Source organism: Somniosus microcephalus, chromosome 6 (assembly GCF_052327205.1).
Source record: "Somniosus microcephalus isolate GS21.2 chromosome 6, FLI_Smic_1.0, whole genome shotgun sequence".
Lineage (NCBI taxonomy): Eukaryota > Metazoa > Chordata > Chondrichthyes > Squaliformes > Somniosidae > Somniosus > Somniosus microcephalus.
The window spans coordinates 43,543,177-43,562,615 of record NC_140992.1 but is presented as its reverse complement, the minus strand read 5'-3'; the positions used below and the strand labels follow the sequence as shown (position 1 = coordinate 43,562,615).

The window sequence follows — 19,439 nt, the reverse complement described above, 5'->3', positions numbered from 1 at the left end:
TCTAACTCCTCAAATGTATAAATATAATTGTTTGATCAATGATGAACTTTGTGCACGCTACAGGGCAGCTTCATAGACAGCACAGCCTGCAGTGTAAGCCCCGAAGTGTTTCTATGACAACCTGTCAACAATGTATGGCAGCAGAGCACACAGGGAAGCTCTTCGTAACGTCCCCGAGACGAATACTACAGGATCAACCATAAATAATGGGACAGAAGGGTGAGTTGGTCGGCGTAAGTTGAAGGTATCTATGATGTCTCAATGGGTAAATGCACGGTCCGGTGTGGAACTCAGCCATGCACATCTCCAAGGTTTAATTCCTGGCTTGTGCTGGGATCTCAGCCATAGCAGCAATATCAGCCACTGTCTCTGCTGTTGATTCCAATCTAGTGACTCCGGCTTGAAATTGTGTCTGTGTAAAGGATTGAGCTCAGCTCCGATTCATGGGAACAGGAGTGGGCCATTCAGCCCCTCGAACTTGTTCTGCCATTCAGTTAGATCATGGCTGATCTGCATCTCAACTTCAATGCGATAACAAAATACTGCGGATGCTGGAAATCCGAAATAACAACAGAAAATGCTGGAAAAACTCAGCAGGCCAGGCAACATCCGTGGAGAGAGAAATAGAGTCAACGTTTCTGGTCGAAACCCTTCTCAACTTCAATTACCTGGCTTTGTTCCATATCCCTTGATACCTTTACCCAACAAAAATCTATCGATCTCAGTCTTGAAAATTTCAATTCACCCAACATCCACAACCTTTTCAGGGAGAGTGTTCCAGATTTCCACTACCCTTTGTGTGAAAAAATGCTTCCTGATTTCACTCCAAAATGGCCTGATCTAATTTAAGATTATGCCCTCTTGTTCTAGATTCCCCCACCAAAGGAAATAGTTTCTATGTATCTACTCTATCGAATCCCTTTATCTTTTTAAACACACTGATTAAACTCACAATTTAACCCTTCAAGCCCTGGTATAATTCTGGAGAATTTACATTGTACCCCTTCCAAGGCCAATATATCTTTCCTGACCATTAAGAAAATATTTTGGTTTGTCTTTCTCAGATGCAAAGTGGATGACCTCACACTTCCCCACATTGAACCCCATTTGCTATAGTTTTGCCCGTTCATTTAGTCTGCCTATGTCCCTTTATAAGTTCCTGCTCCCATCCACACAACTTACTGTGCCTTATAATGTCGTGTCACCTGCACACGTGGACATACAGCAACTCAAGAGGCAGAATTCGAAAGAGTGACGTCAGAGTAGAAAAAGTGATGTCGGCACAAGGGAAGGAGCTGATTGGTGAGTAGCTGGCGAGTGTCTTTTTTAAGTTTTAAGTCCTGTGCCACGTTGGATGTCCTGGATGCTTTGCATAGCCTGGACGACCACACGTGCAGGAAGTGTCACCAGCTACAGCAGCTCGAGATCCGTGTTTCAGAGCTTGAGCAGCAGCTGGAGTCACTGCGGTGCATCTGCAAGGCTGAGAGTTATGTGGATAGCATGTTTCTGGAGGTGGTCACTGTTAGATCCGTGATTCAGAGAGTGTGATGTTTTTCAATAACCACACGGATGCTGTAACTTAACAATCAACAGGTATTTACTGGAGTAGGGTAGTCTCAAGACTGGGGGTACAGAGGCATGCTCAAGGCTTATATACAGGTGTGGTCACTGCCGGTACTACAGTATACAGGAGCTGTAAAAGTAGTTCTCTCTTAAAGGTACATACACTACAATTCCTCCCCTTTTAGATTAGCAGTACCCATAATATTCAAATAACAATTAACACTTTAACATGTACATTAAACAACAATAGTCCATTTATAGATTCAGTCTTTGGGGCGGCTTCCTGATCCTTTCGGGATAGCGCCTTTCCTGAGGTTCTTGTTCTTGGTGCGGAGGCGATTCTGGCCTCTTTTCGCCGGTTAGTTCATCGGTTTCCACTGCTACTGGTTCTGAGGTAGATGCTACCGGTATGTCGGGTTCATCCCCAGGTACTCGAGACATGGGGTTGACTCGTTCCTGTGACGCCAAGATCTGATCAACGTGGCGTCTCAGAATGTTCTCCCCGACATCCACTGTGTACATTAATGGCCCCTGCCTTGTGCATATTGTTCCGGGTTGCCATTTCTCTGTTCGGTAGTCACGGGCCAAGACTGGTTGTCCTACATTGAAGCTCCTTGTCGGCTTCTCATTGATGTGCTGGAATTGTTTATCCTCAACATTTCTTCGCACATTTGGTCTGAGCAAATCCAGACGAGATCTCAACCTTCGGTTAAAGAACATCATGGCCGGGGTCTGGTTGGTGACTGCGTGTGTCGCATTTCTGTAGGCTAATAGGAAATTGTCCACCTTATGCTGTAGTGGAATTTCATCGTTGCACATGGCCTTTATCGCCTTTTTAAAGGTTTGTACGAACCTCTCAGCCAATCCATTTGTGGCTGGATGATACGGGGCGGATGTGTAATGCCTGACCCCATTCCTTCTCATAAATTTCCGAAACTCTTCGGACACAAACTGTGGTCCATTATCAGAGCAAATCTGCTCTAGCAAGCCGTTCCTGGCAAATATGGTCCGTAGGACTGCAATCGTTTTCTCTGTAGTGGCTGAGGACATTTTTATCACCTCAGGCCATTTCGAGTGAGCATCCACTGCTATTAAGAACATTGAGGCGGCACGGTGGCATAGTGGTTAGCACTGTTGCCTCACAGCGCCAGGGACCCGGGTTCAAATCTGGCCTCGGGCGACTGTCTGTGTGGAGTTTGCACATTCTCCCCGTGTTTGCGTGGGTTTCCTCCCACAGTCCAAAGATGTGCGGGTTAGGTTGATTAGCTATGATAAATTGACCCTTAGTGTTAGGGGGATTAAATACGTGGGGTTACGGGGATAGGGTGGGATATGTGTTGGTGTAGGGGTTACAGGGATTGGGTGGGATATGTGTCGGTGCAGGCTCGATGGGCCGAAATGGCCTCTACCTGCACTGTGGGGTTTCTGTGATTCTGTGATTGAGTCCATGAATGGACCAGCAAAATCAATGTGCACCCGTTGCCATGGAGAGGAGGGCCACTCCCATGGGTGTAGAGGGGCATGTGGTGGTGCATTTTGGACCTTCTGGCATCCTGAGCAGCTCTTTGTCAGGTCCTCGATTTGTTGATCGATCCCCGGCCACCACACATAAGCCCTAGCAAGGCTTTTCATTTTCACCCCTCCCAGATGACCTTCATGAAGCTCATTTAGCACTCTCTCCCTTAACTTGGGTGGAATCACCACTCGGGATCCACACATCACTGTCCCCTGGCATACTGACAGCTGTTCTCTTCTGGATGAGAATGCTGGCAACAGTGAGTCGCCATGTGTTGGCCATCCCCTCACCGTCAAATCATATACCCGAGACAGTGTCGGATCATTGCGGGTCTCCTTCTCTATATCCGCGTTCGTTACTGGCAATCGTTCAATTATTGACGAATAAAATATCTCGATAGGGTCCACTGCTGGTGCTTCCTCCACAGTAGGCAGTGGCAGGCGTGATAGCCCATCAGCGTTTCCATGCTGTTTCGTGCCTTTATATTCTATTTCATATTGATTCGGCCCTAGAAACAGGGACCATCTTTGTAACCGTTGTGCAGTCATCACTGGAATGCCCTTCTTAGGATTAAAGATGGAGACAAGTGGTTGGTGGTCAGTCAGCAAGGTGAACTTCTGCCCATGCAGATAGTGGTTGAATTTTTTTACTCCCCATACTAGGCTGAGGGCCTCCCTGTCAATCTGGGCGTAGTTGCGCTCGGCTGAGGTTAGTGACCGAGAAGCAAAGGCTACTGGCCTCTCCAACCCGTCTGGGAATTTGTGCGACAGCACCGCTCCAATACCATAGGGTGATGCATCACATGCCAAATGAATTGGTAGTGCTGGGTTGAAATGGGCCAACACCTCTTTTGATGGGATCAATTCTTTACACTTCTGGAAAGCTCATCTACGTTCGTCATTCCACTTCCATGGTACCCGTTTGCAGTAGGGTGTTCAGTGGGTGTAATACCGTGGACAAATTTGGTAAGAACTTATGGTAGTAGTTTACCGGCCCGAGGAACGACCTCAGTTGTGACACATTTTCCAGTGCTGGAGCCTTGACTACTGCCTCAATCTTTTCAGGGGACTTATGTAACCCCTCTTCATCGATGATGTGGCCACAATACGAGATCTGCTTCTGGAAAAACTCGCACTTGTGGCGATTAGCTCGTAGCCCATATTCCTTTAATCTGGTGAGCACCTTCTCCAAGTTGGCGAGGTGATCACTGTCATTTTCGCCCATGACCAGGATGTCGTCCAAATAACACTGGGTCCCTGGAATCTCTTGCAGGACCTGATCCATCGCCCTTTGCCAAATAGCCGGAGCCGATGCTACCCCGAACACCAGCCGGTTGTATTGATAGAGACCTTTATGAGTGTTGATCGTGAGGTATTGTTTCGAGGCTTCTTCTACCTCCATTTGCAAGTACGCCTGGGCTAGATCAATTTTGGTGAAGTGTTTACCTCCAGATAGCGAGGCGAAAATATCCTCAATTCGTGGAAGCGGATGTTGTACCGTGTGAAGGACTGGGTTCACTGTCACCTTAAAATCCCCACAGATGCGGACCTTCTTTGGTTCCCCAGGCGTATTACTCAACGACCTCTTCATTACAGGAACGATGGGTGTATCCCACTCGCTCCAGTCTACTTTGGACAGTACTCCTGAATGTTCCAACCCTTCCAGCTCTGCTTCGACGGCTGGTCTTGATTGCATAAGGCACTGGTCTGGCCTTAAGAAACTTTGGGCTTGCATTTTCCTCTATTTTAATCGTTGCTGTTATGCCTTTTAGTGTTCAGAGTCCCTCCTGGAACACTTCTTTTGCGTCAGTTAGCATTTTGGACAGTCGTCCAGGTGTGACGTCGTCATCCTTTTTGGCCTCAACCTTCAGTGCCAGTATGGAATGCCAATCTAATTGTATCTTCCGGATCCATTCATGTCCTAGCAGTGGTGGTCCTCCATCTGGCAATACATAAGTCCATTTTAGGTATTTCCTGGCCTTTGTATATCACTTTCACCCTTATTTTTCCTTTGGGGTAGACTTTTTGCCCCGTGTACGTCTTCAAGACAATCTCTGTAGCTTTCAAGGGTATATGTGAAAATAGCCGCTTGTAGTCCCTTTGGTTTATGACTGTTAGGGCTGATCCTGTGTCCAATTCCATTTTCACTTGGACTCCGTCTATCTTGAGTGTAACCCAGATAGTCTGGTGATCCTCCATTTTGCTTACCTTATGTAGTTTCAGACAACCTAGCTCCTTGCTTCCGGAGTCTGTGTCACTTTTCTGTTCATCTGAACTACTCTCCATCACCTTGTGTACCTTTTTGTACTGCTCCTGTGGAGATTTCTTGCTGTTGGTTTTCTTCCCAGACCTGCAGACTCTTGCTTTGTGTCCTGCTTTTCCACACTGTCTGCACACTTGGTCCTTGAACCAACAATCCTTCTGGTCATGTGTTGTTCTGCCGCAGCGATAACACTTCCCTGTTCCATAGGACATTTCATTGGTGCCATATTCTTGCGGTCTCCGTTGTATCTCTGCAGCGCCACTTTGAAGCCCACACACAAACTTGTCCCTTAACGTATCTGCTAGTCCCACTCCAAACTGGCAGTGTTTCGATAGCTTGCGCAGTTCCGTTAAGTACTCAGCATTGCTTTCGTCTTTGTGTTGGTTCCTTTTATGGAACTTAAATCGTTCTGCTATCAGCAGCGGTGTGGGGTTTAAGTGGTCCTGTAGGATTTCTGCTATGCTTTTGAAATTCTTATTCACAGGCTTCTCTGGGGTTTTTAGGTTTCGCAGTAACCCATAAGTTTTTGCACCCATGGAATTTAACAAAACCAGTGCTTTCCTAGCATCTGGCACTTCATTCGCCCTGCAGTACCCCTCAATACGTTCCACATATGTCGCCCAATCTTTGACTTCATTGTCGAACGTAGAGATACTGCCACTCTTCGGCATCCCTGGGTGTGATTTAACTGTCAAAAATGGCGTCTCCCGCGCTTTCCCTTCTTCTCCGCTGGCACAAAATGGCATCTCCCGCGCTTTCCTTTCTTCCCGCGCTCGCCCTTCTTCTCCGCTGCGGCTTCTAAAAATGGCGTCTCCCGCACGCTTCCTTCTTCTCCGCGGCTCAATGGCGTCTCCCGCGCTCTCCCTTCTTCTCCCCACGGACACTGTTCAGCCCTTGAGCCCTGGCTGCGCTCTGCGCGTTTTTTTTTCTGTGCGCCTTTCCCGTTTCTGCCGCTCGGTCCTGAACCCGGCTGCTGCTTACCCTCTCTCCGTTTTGTTTTTCCTCGATGCCGCTCGGTTTTCAACCCCCGGCTGTGCCCTGTGCGCTTCACCCTCTATCTTACCCCGTCGACGCTGCTCGGCTTTTTCTCTGCCGTCAGTCGGCTCCAGCCGCCGCTGTCCGGGAAGGATCTGCGCTGTACCTAGTACCTGTCGTCAGTCTGTTGCTGATCGTCGTGGCTGGGGAACCAAGCCCGGCTCTCCACAGCCTCCCCTGCGATGTTCACTCTCTGCCGGACGACTGGGCGGTTGCTCGTGGTCGACGCCCATGTTTCTGGCCTCGACTTTCTTCCACCGCCCTCCCGGAGCGAATCCTCGATGGGAAATGCAGAGTTACAGGTAGATTCAAATCGACACTCGTCACCACTGTTAGATCCGTGATTCTGAGAGTATGATGTTTTTCAATAACCACACGGATGCTGTAACTTAACAATCAACAGGTATTTACTGGAGTAGGGTAGTCTCAAGACTGGGGGTACAGAGGCATGCTCAAGGCTTATATACAGGTGTGGTCACTGCCGGTACTACAGTATACAGGAGCTTTAAAAGTAGTTCTCTCTTAAAGGTATATACACTACAGTCACCCCGCAGCTTAAGAGTATGCAGGCAGAGGGGGAATGGGTGACCGCCAGACAGAAGAGGATGACCAGGCAGGTAGTGCAGGAGTCCCCGGAGTGCATCTCGCTCTCCAACCAGTATTCTGTTCTGAGTACTGGTGGGGGCAATGGTTCTGCTGGGGAGTGCAGCCAGAGACAAGTCCAAGGCACCACTGGTGGCTCAGCTGCATGGGACGGGACAGGACGGGGAAAAAGAGTGGAAGAGCAATAGTGGGAGGGGATTCGATAGTTAGGGGAGCAGACAGGTGTTTCTATGACTGCAGACATGACTCCAGGATGGCATGTTGCCTCCCTGGTGCCAGGGTCAAGGATGTCACTGAGTGGCTGCAGGACACTCTGAAGGGGGGAGGGTGAACAGCCAGTGGTCATTGTCCATATCAGGACCAACAAAATAGGCAGAAAGAGGGATGAGGTCCTGCAGGCAGATTTTAGGGAGCTAGGAGAGATTAAAAAGCAGGACCTCAAAGATAGTAATCTCCGGATTACTCCCGGTGACACGTGCTAGTGAGTACAGGAATAGGAGGATAGAACAGATGACTGCGTGGCTGGAGAGATGGTGCAGGAGGGAGAGCTTTAGATTCCTGAAGCGGGACCTGTACAAGCCAGACGGGTTACACCTCAACAGAGCCGGGACCAATATTCTCGCGGGGAGGTTTGCTAGTGCTGTTGGGGAGGGTTTAAACAAGCTTGGCAGGGGGATGGGCACCAGCCTATAGGAGTAGAAAAGGGGAATAAGGTGCATGAAAGAGTGAGTGTGTTGGATAGTACTAGAGAAGAATGTAGTACTAGAGGCGGAAGTAGTACCATATTAGATAGGAACAGACTAAGGAAGACTACGAAAAATTCAAAAATGGGTTTAGAATGCATGTACGTAAACGCACAAAGTGTGGTGAATAAGGTTGGTGAGCTACAAGCACAATTAGCCGTGTGGCAATAATGGAAACGTGGCTTAAAAATGGTGAGAACTGGGCACTTAATATTCAAGGGTACAAGGTGTTCAGAAAAGATAGGGAAGGATAAAAGGGAGGTGGGTGGCAGTGCTGATTAAGGAAGACATTGTAGTGTTGGAAAGGGAGGATGTTCTTGAGGGGACAAGGACAGAATCCATTTGGTTAGAGTTGAGGAGCAAAAAGGGAATGATCATGCTATTGGGGGTATTCTATAGGCCTCCAAATAGTGAGAGGGAGGTAGAGGAGCAAATCTGCAGGGAAATCACAGAGATATGCAAGAGCTATAGAGTGGTGATATTGGGGGACTTTAATTACCCAAATATCAATTGGGATAATGCTAGGGTAAAGGGAAAGGAGGGGGGAGGAATTTCTGAAATGTGTTCAGGAGAATATCCTTGTCCAGTATGTTCTTGGCCCAACTAGGAAGGAGGCATTGCTGGATCTGGTGCTGGGGAATGAGGTGGGCCAGGTCCACCAAAGTGTCTGTGGGAGAACACTTGGGTACGAGTGATCATCGTATCATAAGATTTAGATTAGCAATGGAGAGGAGCAAGGAACAATCTAGAGTGGAACATCTAAACTGGAATAGGGCTAACTTCAATGGGATTTTACCCTGGAAAGGATCTAGCCAGGGTAAAATGGAACCAAAGACTGACAGGAAAAACTGTAACAGAACAATGGGTGATCTTTAAGGAGGAGATGTTCCAAGTACAGGCGAGGTACATTCCAACAAGAGGGAAGGGCAAGGGCTCCTTGGATGACGAGGGAGATAGAGAAGATGATGAAACAAAAAAAGAGGGTGTATGATGAATGTCAGGTGAATTCTTCAAGGGAAAACCAGACCAAATACAGTAAGTTGAGAGGGGAAGTGAAGATGAAAATAAGATTGGCAAAGAGAGAATATGAGAGTAGAATGGCAGTTAACATAAAAGGGAACCCAAAAATCTTCTACCGGCATGTTAACAGTAAGCGGGTAGTAAGGGGGGGGGGCGGTGGGGCCTATTAGCGACAAAGAAGGTGTTATATGCGTAAAGGCGCAGGGCAAAGCTAGAATACTCAATGAGTACTTTGTATCGGTGTTTGCTAAGGAGGTGGATGCTGACAAAATATCGGTAGCAGTGGAAAAGGTAGAAGCAATGGAAGGGGTGAAAATTGATAGACAGGATGTACTAGAAAGGCTGGGTATGCTTAGAGTGGATAAGTCACCTGGTCCAGATAGCTTGCATCCTAGAATGCTAAGGGAATTGGGGGAGGAGATAGCGGATGGGCTTGCCATAATTTTCCAATCTTCCCTAGATGTGGGGGAGGTGCATGAGGATTGGAAAGTGGCAAAAGTGACACCATTGTTCAAGAAAGGGTGTAAGGACAATTCTAGTAACTACAGGCCGGTCAGTTTAACATCAGTGGTGGGTAAAGTTTTAGAAACAATAATCAAGGAAAAAATTAATGGGCACTTGGAGAGGTTTAAGCTAATTAAGCAGAGCCAACACTGATTTGTAAAAGGCAGATCATGCTTGACTAATCTAATTGAATTTTTTGATGAAGTAACAGGGAGGATCAATGAAGGGAATGCAATGGATGTTGTCTACATGGATTTTAGGAAGGCGTTTGACAAAGTACCACACTGAAGGCTGGTTAACAAAATTGAGGCTCATGGAATAGGTGGGTCAGTGGCAGCTTGGATAAGGAATTGGCTTAAGGACAGAAAACAGCAAGTTGTGGTAAATGGCTGTTTTTCAGACTGGAGGATGTTAGACAGTGGTGTTTCCCAAGGGTCGGTGCTGGGGCCACTGCTTTTTTTGATTGTATTGTATCCAGGTCATAGAATATCTAAGTAGAATTTCTAAATTTGCTGATGACACCAAACTTGGGGGTGTGGCAAACAGTGAGGATGATACCAATCGACTGCAACAGGACATAGAAAGGCTAGCAGAATGGGCCGGCAAGTGGCAGATGGAATTTAATACAGAGAAGTGTGAGGTGATGCATTTTGGCAGAAGGAACAGGGAGAGGCAACATACACTTAATGGCACACTTTTAAAGAGTGTGCAGGCACAGAGGGTCCTGGGAGTTAAAGTGCATAGGTCCCTGAAAGTGGCAGGACATTGAGAGAGTGGTTAGCAAAGCATATGGGATCTTGGGCTTCATAAAGAGAGGTATTGAGTACAAAAGTAGAGAAGTTATGCTGAATCTTTATAAAGTGCTGGTTCGGCCACAACTGGAGTATTGCGTCCAGTTCTGGTCACCACACTTCAGGAAGGATGTGAAGGCCCTCGAGAGGGTGCAGAGGAGATTTACCAGAATGGTTCTGGGGATGGGGGATCTTAGCTAGAAGGACAGGTTGGAGAATCTGGATTTGTTTTCATTAGAGCAAAGGAGGTTGAGGGGTGATTTGATAGAGGTCTACAAGATTATGACGGGTTTTGATAGGCTAGATGGGGAAAGGCTGTTCCCACTAGTTGATAGTACAAGGACTAGGGGAAACAGATTTAAGGTTTTGGGCAAGAGATAGGGGAAGACGTGAGGAAAAACTTTTTTACGCAGCGAGTGGCGAGGACCTGGAACTCGCTGCCGATGGAAGTGGTGGAAGCAGAGACACTCGATGTTTTCAAGGGGAGACTGGATAGGCACTTGAGGGGAATAAACTTGCAGGGCTACGGGGATAGAGCGGGGGAATGGGACTGACCGGATTGCTCTACCGAGAGCCGGCACGGACTCGATGGGTTGAATGGCCTCCTTCTGTGCCGTTATGACTCAATGACAACTCTTTATACCTTCACCCAAGTCATTAAACTATATGGTACAACACTGAGGCTCCAGTCCAGATCCCTGGAGAACACCACTCGTCACATCCTGCCAATTAGAGAATAAACCCTTTATCCCTACTCTCTTCTTCCTATCTCCCAACCAATTACTGACCCACTTCACAAGGTTACCTCTAATTCCGTGTGCTTTTATTTTTGCTAATAATCTCTTGTCAGATGCTTTATGGAATTCGATATAGACAACATCCATAGACACTCCCCTATCCACCATGCTCGTGACCTCAAATTCAACTAGATTAATCAGACATGACCTACCCTTCACAGATCCATGCAGACTCTCTTTGAGAGTACCCTCTGGTTTTGAAAAGATGTGTACAATCACTATATTCCCACATGAAAAATGGTCACTTTGGTGAGGTACCGCAGATACCTTAAGTTAAAGTCTCTGAATAACATCTTCAGCAAGCAAGTTCCAGCTTTTGTAAACTTATCCCAGTCAACACAATTTTCTGCAGAGCAAATCATGATGATACAGACAGCAAAAGGCATGTCTAAAACTCATGGGACTACTTTGCAGGTTAGTGTTACTGTCACTGGCCTGCTTTTACTGATTGTGGGGATTGGTTACTGTCTTTCTGATAATCTCAAATGTAGCATGAGGACAACATCGAGACTAGTCTCAGGGAGGTATATAACTCCCTGGAGAATGTGCAGCAGAGTATAATTAGGCTTGGAATAACTTAGGCAAGACAATAGCTCTTCATCGGCACTAATCCATCTTTTGAAGGACCTCAAAACTGTAGAATCCTTCCCTTACACCTATAATTGACAGGCTTTTAAATCCCAAGCTTAGAATCGTCTAATCATTAATATATTTTTGGCTTGAATATTGAATTGCAGTGCACCACTGTAAAAACTGCACATTTGTGTACTCAGCTTTTTCCCCCTGTAAAACAAATGACAAGAATATTGGATATATCTGATGTTTAAGTCCTGACAAGTTCATGTTACACAGCACTCCCATTGTAATTCTTTTTTATGTGTTATACGAGAGGTCATTTTCACAGAAAAACAGAATTATAGAATGTGATCTCAAAGCATTAATAAAAGTCATGAAATCCAATCTAATAAAGAGGGATTTAACTTATACAGCTGCCTTGAAGTAGTGGGCTTGGTCAAGACTGTTTTTCAGTTGTGCATTTTTTTTTTGTTTTTTTTTTTGTGTTGTCAGCTTTTTGGGGTCTGCGTATTCTAATTTTTTGAAGAGGTCACCAGCTTTTCCAACTTTTGTAGGTTGGCATGGATACTGTCCTGAGGTTGGGGCTTGCAGGCACTGTGGGTTTAAGAAGCTGCTTTACTCTGCATTGGGCTGTGCTATTCCTACCATGGCAGTGTTAGATGTTACAAAGGGTACCTAAAACTTAAAATTTTTCCATTTTCTAGCAGTTATATTCCTTACCTTGATTCGCTCAAATTTATTTTTAATTGATTCAAATTTATTACTGTTAAATTAATTATAGTTGATTCATGAGCAGAAGCTTATCTCACTGAATAACTTTCAGCTGAAGTATAACACCACTTTTTTGGTGATACTATATACCTGCTATTTTCTGGGGTTATTTACTCCCTCTTATTTTTCATATTGCACTGGGTTACATGCCTACTGCAGGCAACCTGTTCCCTGGCCTCTGCCTACACTGCTCTTAAACTGGCCACTAGTAAGTGTGCAAAAGCAGTCTTGTATTGAGATTCCTCTGTGGTGAAGTGCTTAACTTCTCTGTAGCAACGGATGCAAACCCACATCTTACAATTCCATGGTACTGCGCAGGGAGCCCTGAACATAAATTCAGATGGAATTTTGTCAGTAGGAGTTAGTTTGTGCCCTGTTGATGATGCAATCTAGAGACTCCTTCACCCACAGTAAAACTACAAGGCATTAATCTAAGCCGTTCTAGTCGCAGGTTAGCAAATTAATAGATGGTACTGTTGACAATCTAATCCTTACTTAAATACAGTGTGACCTCTTTTCCTTTTTTTCTTCCTTTAGTGAGGCTGAGGCAATACAGCCACTTTCCCAGGCTGATATTCTGCGGATCTGCAATGTGCTGGAAGGTTGCATAGATCAGTTAACCATTCTTGGCCTCATCATGCCAGTCTCCTATGAGGAAAGGGCAGATGCAACCAGTGTAAGTGATTCCATTAATCTTTGGCCATCTGTCTGTGTATCATTACATCTGCAAAGGTATTAAATAAATTGCTTTCTGGACAAAACAAGACCAGTTTTACCATGGGCATAGAAGGAGGTTTTTTCAGTTAGAGGAATTTATATGTCCCAGGGAGACCTACAGCAGCAGGGAGAAAATAAAAATAAATGTAAAAATTGGGGAGGTGAACTATTTAAGATACCAGTCTCAAAACCTTATCTCCTCAGTCCTCTATTAATTCCAGTACTTTTAATGGTGTTTATGAAACCAACTGTATCCACCAGCCTCTGCATGAAACAGCATCACAACACCTACTGATCTTTGCAACGATGCTAGGTGGTGTCAGGCAAATGAGGAAACTTTAAACAATATCTACTTAGACTAAATCGCTGTAATTACTGGTGTAAAGAATCTGGTGTGAAACCAATTGTTTACACCTTTTGTGAGCTTCTGGTGTCAGAATCTGTGACAATTTCAGTACTATCAGAAGCACATTTCTCAGGAGAAACCCTATTTCACATGTTTGTTCATCTCAGAATGCAATAATAGTCACATCACTGTGTGACAGTTCTGGTACCCACAATACAGCACTGAAAATGGCTTGCAGAGATACTGGAACAGAATGCTCAGTAAGCTGGTGGTATTCCACTTCCCACCCCAGCCATACTTACAGACTCTCACTCAGAGAAGTCACAAGATTACTGGTGTGAGTTGGAAAAATTTACACTATTTCAGCAGGATATGCCCTTCTGAAGTTGGGGTTTAGAGGTGAAGTTACTTGATTATGACACTAGGGGCTAAAAATTGAGTAGCGCCCCAATTGGGGCGCTAACTTCGCTGGGGCGCTAACCCGGAAAAATGAGCATCTCCGCGCCGGAAATTGAGTAGTTGCGCCCCAAGAGGGAAGCGGGCGCTATTGGAAGCGCCCCGCATCCCTCTTGGGGCACTGTGAGTCAATATTGCGGTGTTATGTGCCGCAGTGCCACACGCTGCAGCACGTCACGCCGCAGTATTGCAGGCCTTCCTCCCCTTCTTAAAGGGGAGGGGCCTTGTGCAGCGCGACCTGGGGCCCAGCTGGGCCCCCGGGGATCGGGAGTGCAGGCAAAAGAGCCCGGCCCTCAAGAGAAGGGCCGGGCTCTTGGAGCGCAGCCAGCACTCCGTGGGGGGGGCATTTCAGGAGGTCCGGGACGGGAGCGCTGGCAGGCGGCCAGCAACAAAAATGGCCGCCCCGCACCTCGCCTTTAAATTGTGCCTCCCCGGCCGCAGGTACGCCCCCCTGGGACATAGCGTCTGGCTTCAAGTCAGGGGGCGCTCCCGAAGATCGTGGCCGGGGCGTGAGCAGGGCGCTGCGCACGCCAATGACGTCATCGCCAGCGGCGCAGCGCGCTACCTGTTAGCGCCACCACTAACCTCCTGCTGAATTTTGCGGGAGGCGTGGGCAGTGCCGTGCCCGGGCGCCAGTTGCTTTCCGTCCCATTAGCGCCCTCTTAAGGCGCTAACAGGAGGCGCAACCAACTGAATTTTTCCCCCTAGATGCCCAAAATCTATTCCCCATCACATCTTTTACCTTGATGAGCACAATCCCTCTCAAAATATTAATTTAAATTGGGGCAAAAAATATCCAGTTGGGTACTTATAGTGACAAAAGGAGATTAGATTCTTCCCAAAATCTGGGATCCATTTATCAAACTGAATTCAGAAATGTCACCATCATAAACTGTTAGCTCTTCAGTTGTAGTTCTCGCACTGATGACTACCAGTATAAACTGGCAGTAGACTCATGATCCAAATCCCTGTTATCCAGCTAATGTTATCCATCTTTGCCTGATGTACAGCCATGAACATTTAAAACAAAATTTAAAATGTAAAAATGCCCACACGTATAGATACTGATGTATGAGGTGGATAAATGCACACTCCAAACTATTTTATGATACCCCTGCAATTTTCTCCTATCCTGCAGCCATCGATGCATACTGGAGAACAGTTTTACAGGTGCCAGCATCCCTTTGGTACCTTGCCTAAATGGTAGTTTTTCCACATGCAAGCGTTTCAAACATGTGAACATCATAGCTAAACCCAAGCCTGTATACTCATTTGTACTTTCCAGCAGCAAGTGTATCCTCAGCGTGGAAACCCTTAGGATTTCCCCTCTCTCTAGCCCAGGGCTTTTTTGCTTTAAAATTTATTTAAAGTATAAATGGGACAGTCAAACTAAACTGTCCACATAGTTTTAAGTGTTGATTACAGCACTGTATGTCAGTATAGACAAGGCATAAATGTGGTTCCTGCCCTGCATGTCTTGGTGTCTGAAAAGGTCTGGTGCAGTGCTGTAATGGTTAAAGTCTAGGCTGTTTTAATCTCTTATGATATTTCAACTAGCACCTGCAAAACAACATAGCTTGTTCAGTTACAGAATCAAAAAACAAATGAGCTCAGGTTTATTTTATGCAAATTATGCTTTTAAAGATTGTAAAGTTCTTAGAAAACCTGAGCATAACATCATTTTATTTCTCCAAAGGAAAATCTTACTTTTTTCATGTCCAGATTGCAGGGAATGACATTGACCTGATACTGAAGGGTCAGAAGCAGGCGGAGTCCAAGTTTCAGGAGCTGATGTCTTCTAGGTCAGATGAGAAGGAGGAGACTGGAAGAGTCTCTACAGAACGACTGGTTGAGCTGGGAGTGCAAATCCAGGAAGCTGCAGGGGACCTGAAGAGGAGCAGTCAGCTCTTCAGCACATCCCTGAAACAGAGTCCACTTACTGCTGATAATCTGACAAAGGTGCAAGCTGACAGGTGAGGTCCCAGGGACTAACTTGTAAGTGCCAATACACTTTAATGTAGTCATTTTTGTCTGAGTATATTTCCAAGTCCTTCACTACAATCTATGATAAATCAGGTAAAAATGTAGTTATGGAGTCACATTTTTATAATTTGTCTGAAATGTTTTGTATTTATACATGAACAGCACAATTTTTCCTATCATTGTTTTATCAACCAAACACGTCCATGCTTTCGATCATTGATAAGGGCATCACCAACCACTTCTTTATATCCTTCACCACCCAAATAATTTTGCTCTCCTTCAAACCCACTTCCTTCAGCATTATTCCAAGTCAGTTACATCCATACTATTAAACTCAGTAGAGTATACCTTTCACTTTCCATTCTCCCAGATAGCTTTGCAGCTGCTGATTTGCTCACCACTCCCTCATGTCCACCTTTGATGCCCCTCTCCCCATCAAAACCTTCACCATCACCCATCCCAGTTGTTACTTCATTTTTGCTCTAAGTTCAAGAGACCCAAACATAAGAACATAAGAAATAGTAGCAGGAGTAGGCCATTCGACCCTTTGAGCCTACTCCGCCATTCAATGAGATCATGGCTGATCTTCTGCCTCAACTCCATTCACCGGCCCCATCGCCATATCCCTTGATGCCCTTACTAGTCAGAAATCTATCGACTTCTGTTTTGAATATACCCAATGACTGAGCCGCCACAGCCCTCTGGGGTAGAGAATTCCAAAGATTCACCACCCTGTGAAGAAATTCCTTCTCATCTCAGTCCTGAATGACCTACCCTTTATCCTGAGGCTGTGGCCCATGGTTCTAGATTCCCCAGCCAAGGGAAACATTCTCCCAGCATCCATCCTATCAAGCCCTGTTATAATTTTGTATGCTTCAATGAGATCCCCTCTCATTCTTCTGAATCCAAGAGAATACAGGCCTAGTTTACTCAATCTCTTCTCATATGACAGTCCCGCCATCCCAGGAATCAATCTTGTGAACCTTCGTTGCACTCCCTCTATGGCAAGTATATCCTTCCTTAGGTAAGGAGACCAAAATTGTACACAGTACTCCAGGTGTGGTCTCACCAAGGCCCTATATAATTGGAGTAAGACTTCTTTACTCCTGTACTCAAATCCTCTTGTATTGAAGGCCAGCATACCATTTGCCTTCCTAATGGTTTGCTGCACCTGCACATTCACTTTCAGTGACTCATGTACAAGGACACCCAGGTCCCTTTGAGCATCTGCATTCCCCAATCTTTCACCATTTAGGAAATACTCTGCCTTTCTGTTTTTTCTACCAATGTGGATAACTTCACATTTATCCACATTATATTCCATCTGCCTTGTTCTCGCCCACTCACTGAGCCTGTCGAGATCCCCTTGAAGCCTCTTCACATCCTCTTCGCAACTGACACTGCCACCTAGCTTTGTATTATCAGCAAATTTGGAAATGTTACATTTAGTCCCCTCATCCAAATCATTGATATAGATTGTGAATAGCTGGGGCCCAAGCACCGATCCTTGCGGTACCCTACTAGTCACAGTCTGCCAGCCTGAAAAAGACCCGTTTATCCCTACTCTTTATTTTCTGTCTGTTAACCAATTCTCAATCCATGCTAGTATATTACCCCCAATTCCATGTGCCCTAATTCTGTTCACCAACCTCTTGTGTGGGACCTTATTGAAGGCCTTTTGAAAATCCAGATACACCACATCTACCGGTTCCCCTTAGTCTACTCCATTAGTTACATCCTCAAAGAACTCCAATAGGTTTGTCAAACAGGATTTCCCTTTCATAAATCCATGTTGACTCTGCCCAATCTTACTATTAGTTTCTAAGTGCCCAGTTATTGCATCCTTTATAATAGATTCCAGCATTTTCCCAAACTACTGATGTGAGGCTAACAGGTCTGTAGTTCCCCGTTTTCTCTCTCCCTCCTTTGTTAAATAGCGGGGTTACATTTGCTATCCTCCAATCTGCAGGAACCGTTCCAGAATCTATAGAATTTTGGAAGATGACAACCAATGCGTCCACTATTCCAATGGCCAACTCTTTCAAAACCCTAGGATGTAGGTCATCCGGTCCTTGGGATTTATTGACTTTTAGTCCCATTAATTTTGCTCGTACTGTTTTTTTACTAATTTCTTTAAGTTCCTCATTCTCGTCACGCCCTTGGTTTTCTCATATTTCTGGGAGGTTTTTTGTGTCTTCCTCCGTGAAGACCGAAACAAAGTATTTATTTCATTTCTCTGCCATTTCCTCATTCCCCATTATAAATTCTCCCGTCTCTGACTGTAAAGGACCTACATTTACCTTCGCCAGTCTTTTCCTTTTCACATACCTATAGAAGCTTTTACAATCCGTTTTTTATATTTTTCACTAGTTTGTGCTCATATTCCATTTTCCCTTTCTTTATCAATTTCTTGGTCCCCCTTTGTTGATTTCTAAAAAGATCCCAATCCTCAGGCTGACCACTTTTTCTGGCAACTTTATAAGCTTCCTCCTTTGACTTAATACTAGCTTTACTTTCTTTTGTTAGCCATGGTTGGATCACTTTTCCTTTTGGGTTTTTATGCCCTAGAGGAACATATGTTTGTTGCAAATTATGCATTATTTCCTTGAATGTCAGCCATTGTATGTCCACCTTCATACCTTTTAGTGTAGTCTCCCAATCTACCATGGCCAACTTATCCCTCATACCCTCATAGTTTCCTCTGTTTAGATTGAAGACCTTAGTTTCAGATTGGACTACATCACTCTCAAACTTAATGTAAAATTCAGTCATATTATGGTCACTTGTCCCTAAAGGCCCCATTACCACAAGATTATTGATTAGCCCTTTCTCATTACACAGTACCAGATCCAGAATAGCCTGTTCCCTGGTTGGTTCCTCCACATACTGATCCAGGAAACCATCTTGCATGCATTCCAAGAATTTGTCCTCCACACCATTAGTGGTAATTTGATTTGCCCAGTCAATATGTAGATTAAAGTCCCCCATGATTACAGTATTGCCCTTGTTACATGCACTTCTAATCTCTTGATTGATACTGTGCCCTACATTACCATTACTGTTTGGTGGCCTATACACAACTCCCACCAATGTTTTCCGCCCTTTGCTGTTTCTTAGCTCCATCCTTTGCTGTTTCTTAGCTCCACCCAAACTGATTCCAGTTATACATCACGATCTGCTGAGCCAAGATCTTTTATCTCTACCATACTGATCTCATCCCTTATTAACAGCGCTACGCCAGCTCCTTTCCCTTTTTGTCTGACCTTCCTAAATGTTGAGTACCGTGGAACATTCAGTTCCCAGCTTTGGTTACCCTGCAACCATGTCTCTGTAATGGCAATGACATCATAGAAACATAGAAGATAGGAGCAGGAGTAGGCCATTCGGCCCCTCGAGCCTGCTCCGCCATTCAATGTGATCATGGCTGATCATCCAAATTCAGTACCCGGTCCCTGCTTTCTCCCCATACCCCTTGATCCTTTTAGCCTTGAGAAATATATCCAACTCCTTCTTGAATATATTTAATGAATTGGCCTCTACTGCCTTCTGTGGTAGGGAATTCCACAGGTTCACCACTCTCTGGGTGAAGAAATTCCTCCTCATTTCTGTCCTAAATGGCCTACCCCTTATCCTTAGACTGTGACCTCTGGTTCTGGACTCCCCGACCATCGGGAACATCCTTCCAGCATCTAGTCTGTCCAGTCCTGTTAGAATTTTATAAGTTTCGATGAGATCCCCTCTCATTCTTCTAAACTC

General features: G+C 45.4%; 1 protein-coding gene across 3 annotated transcripts in view; it reads left to right on the top strand.

Moving 5' to 3' along the window:
* Window positions 1–80: 80 nt before the first annotated feature.
* The window catches only part of LOC147115652 (dynein regulatory complex protein 9-like), a 40,990-nt gene continuing 21,631 nt past the window's right edge, over window positions 81–19,439 (top strand). Inside the window, exons 1-4 of one of the 3 annotated variants that reach the window (XM_085990098.1) lie at window positions 130–219; window positions 1,065–1,302; window positions 12,719–12,857; window positions 15,423–15,673. In XM_085990098.1, the coding sequence (XP_085846224.1) occupies window positions 12,819–12,857; window positions 15,423–15,673 (290 nt within the window). In that variant the 5' untranslated portion in view covers window positions 130–219; window positions 1,065–1,302; window positions 12,719–12,818. Of the gene's footprint in view, window positions 220–1,064; window positions 1,303–12,718; window positions 12,858–15,422; window positions 15,674–19,439 lie in introns of all 3 variants that reach the window. The other 2 variants (XM_085990097.1, XM_085990096.1) reach the window with 2 other exon arrangements.